Genomic DNA, 6,237 nt, shown 5'->3' with positions numbered 1-6,237 from the left:
ACCACCTGAGCTGCCGCCACCTCTCTGGCACCTTGGAGAGGCTTTGGCTGACCTGCGGGGGGTGGGGGGCAGGGGGGGCGGACACCGGGAGCAGAACCTGGGCACTGCTGCCTGCTGGCCAGATGCCCATCCTCACGATGCCAGGTGGTGCCCTGCACCACACTTTCAGCATGACCCTTAAAGGGCGTTCAGCAATCTGAGACTTCCTGCACACCGCTCGCACTGTTGGCTTCTCCAGTATTCCAGCTCAGAGACCAACCCCTTCCTCCCACGCCTGGGAAGTGGAGGAGCCGGAGTGGGAAGCCCAGCCCTCCCTACTCAGGCTTTCCTGGCCCTTGGACTAGCCGGAGAAAAAGAACCAGGTGGCCTTGCTTCAGTACTCCTGGTACAGCTCCTAACTCATCTGAAGGCACTCCTCCCCAGATACCGTCTTTAATAGGGGCCACAGCTGACCTCTCCCAAACCCTCAGCTCCCGCACTGTAGGTGTCCTACTTGCCACGACAGTGAAATCACAAGGTCCTCTAAGGCCCCCCCACCCACGTGTTCAACTACCGGTCTGTCTCGCAGAGTGTGCACTGACCGGCACCATCGCCCCCAACGTGAGTCGGTGGTCCTTGGAAGGATCAGAAGTGGGGTGTAAAAATGTCTGAATCCCAACCCCATTTCAAGCCTCCCGGGATGCAAGGGACAAAGGGTACCTGCACCAGTGCAGAGAGTCTGCACTTGTGTGATCAGAGCCTTCAGCTGGCCTGGGCAGCGTTATTTTTGAACAGAGGTGGTGAGGAGGGGCTGAGGGCAATGGTGCAGCAAGAGGGCAGTGCCCCTGAGAGATGGTCTCTTCCTCCACTGGCTATCCTTCAGTGCCACTTGACTGGAACCCTGGTGGGTATGGTCTGTGCACAGGGACCGATCCAGAAGTTAACTTACCCCAAGACACCTCCTATGGCCCCAACCCCGCAGAGAAACTGAACCCCCAGCTCCTCCAAGATCAGCATAGCCCAGTGCTCCGTAGCCCTGGCTCCTGGGATTACTTGGGAAGGCAGAGGACAGAGCCATTCCTGGGTGGGAAGAGGGGACACCATTCCTAGTGGGGAGTGGCGGAGGCGGGAAGGGGGTGCCGCTGTAAGGGTGGCCCGGCTCAGCGGCCCGCTCACCTCCAGGACTGCAGACGCCGCCAGCGCGGTCACCACACAGGTGGCTCCACGCACACTCGCTCACCTCGCCGCTTTCTCGGACGGCCGACATCTCAGACCAGTAGAGACGCCACCCCACCCCCGCCCCTGCAAAAGCTCAGTCCCAGGACACGGGGTGGGGTGACGCGGAAGCCGCCTCTCCTGGATTTCCCCACTCACACTCCACTCCCACCGCCCGCCGGCCGGCTCCGGGACGCGCAAGGGTTAACCTCGCGTGGGTGGGGACTTCGGCGCGATCCGCGCTAGGAGGGAGGGGAGAGGACAGGAGAGGAGGCGACGGGAGGCGCAGGGGTCAAGCCTCAGAGTCTGTCGGAGCCTCGGGCGTCTCAGGCCACCGGGCAGCCACTGGCGCACACGCTGCGGAACCCCTGCCACAAACTTCAAGTCGGGAGCGGGGGCGGGGGGGAGACGCTGGGCATCAAGACGGGTGGTCGCCTGTCAGGATGCCGCCCCCCTCCCCGGGGACCACTACATCTACCCCAACTCTGCCGTCCCAGCCCCTGCTCCGGACACTTTACTGCTTTGGGTCCGGGATGAAGCCCGGAGGCCCCACGACGAGTCCGGAGTTCGAGTCGGCCGACGTGGCCCTGGGTCCGCCGCGGCCCTGGGCCTGCCCGGCTGACGTGCGGCTCTGCGGCCACCTGCGGAAGCAGAAGTCCCAGCGCCGCCGCTTCTTTGTGCTCCGCGCCTACCCGCAGCGCCTCGAGTGTTACGAGAGCGAGAAGAAGTTCCGCGCCGGCCGAGCGCCGCCCAAGTTCAGCGTGAGCCTGGAGGGCGCGTGCACCATCAGTAAGCGCGTGGACGCGCGTCAGCGACACCTGATCGTGCTCTACACGCGCGACCGCAGCCTGGGCGTGGCGGCGGCCAGCGAGGCGGAGCAGCAGGCGTGGTACAGCGCCCTGCTCCAGGCGCGCGCCGCCGCCGCCGCCGCCGGTGAGGCCCGAGCCCCGGGCTGCCTCAGACTGAGCTGGCGGGGGCGGGGGCGGGGGGGCGGTGTATGATCGTGGATTTGGTTTATCTGGAGTCTGTCCCTTCCCCAGGTGTCCGAAATCAAGTCCAAACGTGAAGGGTTTACACGTTTTCACTCCCCGGGCCACAGTGACTCCAGCCTGCCGGCCAGGGGGAGCCCCTGTGACCAGACCATTGTCTCTCCAGGTCCCGACTCCCACGAGGACCCCGGGGCCTGGATCCTCGCTCCATTTCAGGACGTCTGGCCCGTGACGCTGCGGCCCAAGGGGCTGGGGCGAGCACGAGGCCTGGGCAGCGGCAGCTATTGCCTGTGCCTCGGTTCCGGGGTACTGAGCCTGCTGCGGAAGCCCGGGGGCAGAAGCTCCGGGGCCTCCCGGCCATCTCCGCCGCCGGCCCTGCGCTTGTCCCTGCTCAGTGTGCGCCGCTGTGGCCATGCCGACGCTTTCTTCTTCCTGGAGCTTGGCCGCTCGGCACCCACGGGTCCCGGGGAGCTGTGGCTACAGGCGCCCGACGCCATCGTGGCCCAAAGCATTCACGAGACTGTCCTGGCCGCCATGAAGGGAATCGGGGACAGTGGTGCCGGTGGCAGGGCTGAGCCACTGCCAAGAAAGCCCCCGACGAGCGCCTCCACACTCTCTGTCCCCCAGTCTTATGAGACCCCAGCCGATGCGGCCCAATCAAGCGGCCTGTACCGTCGGGGGCGCCTGAGTGAGAGAAGGGAGCAAGCAACCCTCAAGACCCTGGCCAGGCTGGGGTCGGAGGCCTCACACCTCGAGGGGTTGGAGCGGGGCGGGGTCTCCATAACCAAGGGTGCCAGGAGTGACTACGAGCCCATGGGGGGCGGCCAAGCCAGTGGCTACGTGGTGATGGCAACCCCGGGCCTTCCTGCCTCAGCCAAAGCCGCTTCCCGCCAGCCGCTCCAGGATGGAGGGGTCACTGAATATGTGTCCATGAGCCTCTGCGCACCGCGGTCCTTCTCCTCGAGCTTCTTGCCTCTTTCCTACACGCCTGGGGCCGGGGAGTCTGGACCCGGGCTCCAAAGCCCTCATCTAGGCGTGGGAGACGAGTGGGGACCCGCAGGGGCTCAGCGTTGCTTGCAGCCGCCGTCAAAGTTAGCCAGGGAGTACGTGTGCATTGAGTACGCGGCCGCCAACTACATAGGAATGGGCACTGACATCCCGGAGCCCCCAGACGGCGACGGCAGCCTCAACTATGTAGACCTGGACCTGGTCCCTCCCCTGGAGGTGCGAGGCGACGCCCCCGGGCCCAGGCACCGCCCACAAAGCTACGCACACATCGAGTTCCAGAACCTCGGGCAGGCCCCGGTGAGGAGACCCCCGTTGCCCCTGGGTATAGCTAATGGATGGACAGACAGACCGGAGTGGAGGAAGGAAAAAAAGGGCAAAGTTAGGAATGCCTTCCCGCCCACCCCCCTGAACCCCACAAACCCCTTCCGCCCGATGGACAGGCTCTACAGCCCAGATGTCCCCTAGGATGTGTGACCAGCAGAAGCGCTGAGCTGCCCCTTAGGACGGGCTGCCTAAGGGCTCTGCCCCTTCCAACTGTGGCGCCTGGGAAGTCTTCGGAAGGAGGTTCCCCAAGAAGTTGGATTCTTTTAAGGGAGAAAATTCTAGAACTCTTTCCCCCTTAAAACAAAACAAAACGCCTACAAATTTCTGGACCTTCTCAGCCAAAGCCCTGACCTCTGTTTCCCCACAGAGTTCCTGCAGCATCGCTCCAGAGTCTCAAGTCAGCCTTGGCCCCGCACCCCGCCTCCAATGATGACACCACAAAGAGAGAGATCTGCCCCTCCCCCACACACACACCTGCTGTGCTTGCCTGGTGTCGGCTGAACTCCTGGGACCCCAGAGCAAGAAGAATGAGAGCAACAGGTGTCTTACACTAGTGCCCTTCCAAAGTGATGACACCCCCTACCCCCTACTTTGCCTCTCCCAACACCAGCTATGTGCTCACACAATTCTCCTTCTCCTCAGCCTGGCAGAACTGATGGAGTCCTTGCTTCTAACATACTTAATCTAGTCTAGGGGACTATACTGTGCACCCCACCCCCATTAAAGTTTCCCTGCTGGGTGAGCCTGGAAAAGTCTTAGGTCCATGGATTCCCCTGCCTGACTGCAGGGGGGATGAGTAACAAGAATCTGAGGGGAGAGCAACCAAAACCGTGGTGGAAGAAGAGACCCCATCCCTGCCTCCACGCCCCACTCCGCTATCTGCCACAAGGAGCCTGTTTGCAAACCAACACTGTTTTATTGTCAACAGAACCTGCCTGGGGAAGTAGCGGACCCACTCTCTACCAGAGGGGCTATGGACCTTGGCTGTCTGGGGCCCGTGGGAGAGAAGGGTCCGTGCAGTGAGAACAGCTCTGGCCACCACTGGCACCTGGGTGGTCAGAGGCAGGGTCTGGGGGGCCAGCAGGGGGCATGGGAGCCCCCGGGGAGCTGGGTCTTGGCTCCCCCTGGCTCATCTGCAGGAGGCCAGTGAGGGCGATCAGCTCAGGCCCACTGAGCCAGGCGATGGAGCAGCCAGAGGGCGGGGTGGGGAGGACCCTGGGGGACATGCCTGGGGGTGGGAGCGGCGGCTTCCGCGAGCCCATCACCTGAGGAGAGAGCAGAGGCAAGTGGCCCCTCCCCACCCTGCGTGAACGCTGGGGTGAGGCCAGGGCAGGAAGAGCGCTCACCTGCTGACGGGCCTGAGACAGGTACAGGGGCACACGCTGCCCACAGGGCAGCAGAGGGTCGGAAAGAAAGACATCTTCACAGCACATCACCGGGAACCCTGGGGAGGAGAAGCTGCTAGGGTGGCACGCGCTGCACTGGTTCTCTGCGGAGCCCGAGGGGACCGAGGGCCGTACCTGCATCCCTGGGTGCCTGCTCTCCACTCTGACGTCCTTCTCGACTGGGCCTGAGGCCTCCGCCTGAGGCTGCCTCGTACAGAAGGCAGAAAGAGGGATGGCGCAAGGTCTGGCCTGAGAAGGTGCCTGACTCCCGGCTGAGCCCCTGTGGAGGGACAGGGAAGATTTCTGGAGCTTCACACAGCCCCCTCCCGAGGCATCCCTGCCCCACCCGAGGCTGGTGCCGCAGGTGCCCCCAACTCACCCACACCAGCCGAGGTCCCGGTTTAGCCTCACAGTTGGGGTCCCATGGCGCCAGCAGGGTCATCCTTGACGGGGCCACCTCCCGGGTCATCTGAGGGGAAAGGGGAACTGGGCGGGGGAGGGCTTGAAGAGATTAAAATCGGCTCAGGAATCGGTAAAAGGGTCTTGGGGGTAAAGATGGCAGAACCCTGTACCTACCTGGGACTCCCGGGGACCTCTCGGCAGCCAGGCCTAGGGGCGGCCGAGGCAGCAGCTGTTCTTTCCGGGTCCAGGAAGGCCTTCGAGACCAGGGCTGAGGACTGGGAGGGGGCGGTACTGAGATGCTTCGGTCACAGCCTCCCGCAATCACCTCCCCGCTCCAAATCTGAATACTTCCAAAGCAAGGCCAAGGGTGCCCGGTGCGGGGAGACTGATCATACCCTTTCTTCGCTAGGCACAACTGAGACCTTCTCACACTGTGGGCCCCCGTCGGGTTTCGCCCAAGTGCCGCCGGCAGAGCCCCTCACCTGTCCTGTGGGGTTGTTCTTGGCTCCCGCAGGGCTTCCTCTCCAGAGTCCCAGGCCTGGCCGGGGTCGCTGCCTGCCGAGGGGCCTTGTTCCTCGGGCACCTGCTCCTTGCCCGCGCCACACCGCCGGGGGGTCCAGGGCAACATGCCGCGTCCAGGGGGAGGGCAGGTCAGGGCCCCGCGCCACCCGCCTGGCCCCTCCCGTCTCCCACTCGGACGCAGCCTCCCTCAGCGGCCCGCGCGGCCCTGCGCGCCCAGCTTGCGGCCCACCTCGCAGGGCTTCGCGGCGCAGGCGTCCAGCGCGTTTCCGGGCCACGTGGCGCACGGTCCCGCCGGGGTCCCGCGAGCGCCCCCTGGCGACACGGACGGCGGGGCCGCACGGAAGGGTGAAAACGGCCAGAGGGAACTGCGGCGCCCGGACGTGGAGGCTACCCCGTCCCCGGCACGCACCGCT

General features: G+C 64.6%; 2 protein-coding genes across 5 annotated transcripts; one reads left to right on the top strand and one right to left on the bottom strand.

The window, feature by feature from the left end:
• Positions 1 to 8: 8 nt before the first annotated feature.
• Positions 9 to 4,263, top strand: LOC131740542 (insulin receptor substrate 1-like). The gene is made up of 3 exons (XM_067012140.1): positions 9 to 2,127; positions 2,350 to 3,488; positions 3,883 to 4,263. The coding sequence occupies exons 1-3, from the start codon at positions 1,638 to 1,640 to the stop codon at positions 3,943 to 3,945; spliced, it is 1,692 nt and encodes a 563-aa protein (XP_066868241.1). The 5' UTR covers positions 9 to 1,637; the 3' UTR covers positions 3,946 to 4,263.
• A 148-nt stretch (positions 4,264 to 4,411) lies between these two features.
• SAP25 (Sin3A associated protein 25) lies at positions 4,412 to 6,175 on the bottom strand. 4 transcript variants are annotated; one of them, XM_067011971.1, is made up of 6 exons: positions 5,785 to 6,175; positions 5,477 to 5,577; positions 5,280 to 5,401; positions 5,036 to 5,180; positions 4,862 to 4,959; positions 4,412 to 4,780 (listed from the first exon to the last, which is right to left on the bottom strand). In XM_067011971.1, the coding sequence occupies exons 1-6, from the start codon at positions 5,928 to 5,930 to the stop codon at positions 4,487 to 4,489; spliced, it is 906 nt and encodes a 301-aa protein (XP_066868072.1). In that variant the 5' UTR covers positions 5,931 to 6,175; the 3' UTR covers positions 4,412 to 4,486. The 4 variants fall into 4 exon arrangements, with proteins under 4 accessions (XP_066868072.1, XP_058892455.1, XP_066868070.1 ...); XM_059036472.2 differs by having other exon boundaries at positions 5,280 to 5,386; XM_067011969.1 differs by having other exon boundaries at positions 4,412 to 4,959.
• Between the last annotated feature and the right edge of the window lie 62 nt (positions 6,176 to 6,237).

The sequence above is a fragment of the Kogia breviceps genome, chromosome 14 (genome assembly GCF_026419965.1).
Source record: "Kogia breviceps isolate mKogBre1 chromosome 14, mKogBre1 haplotype 1, whole genome shotgun sequence".
Taxonomy (NCBI): Eukaryota; Metazoa; Chordata; class Mammalia; order Artiodactyla; family Physeteridae; genus Kogia; species Kogia breviceps.
The sequence above is the reverse complement of the archived record's forward strand: the minus strand, read 5'-3'. Positions and strand labels throughout refer to the sequence as shown.

What these genes read in the sequence shown, in the direction of transcription:
- LOC131740542 (XM_067012140.1), top strand. Translation starts at nt 1,638, where the DNA reads ATGCCGCCCCCCTCCCCGGGGACCACTACATCTACCCCAACTCTGCCG. An exon ending in CGCCGCCGCCGCCGCCGCCG is followed by an intron (nt 2,128 to 2,349) that starts GTGAGGCCCGAG and finishes TTGTCTCTCCAG; the next exon opens with GTCCCGACTCCCACGAGGAC. An exon ending in AGAACCTCGGGCAGGCCCCG is followed by an intron (nt 3,489 to 3,882) that starts GTGAGGAGACCC and finishes GTTTCCCCACAG; the next exon opens with AGTTCCTGCAGCATCGCTCC.
- SAP25 (XM_067011969.1), bottom strand. Translation starts at nt 5,930, where the DNA reads ATGTTGCCCTGGACCCCCCGGCGGTGTGGCGCGGGCAAGGAGCAGGTG. An exon ending in AGAACAACCCCACAGGACAG is followed by an intron (nt 5,578 to 5,784) that starts GTGAGGGGCTCT and finishes GCCCCCTCCCAG; the next exon opens with TCCTCAGCCCTGGTCTCGAA. An exon ending in GAGGTCCCCGGGAGTCCCAG is followed by an intron (nt 5,402 to 5,476) that starts GTAGGTACAGGG and finishes AATCTCTTCAAG; the next exon opens with CCCTCCCCCGCCCAGTTCCC.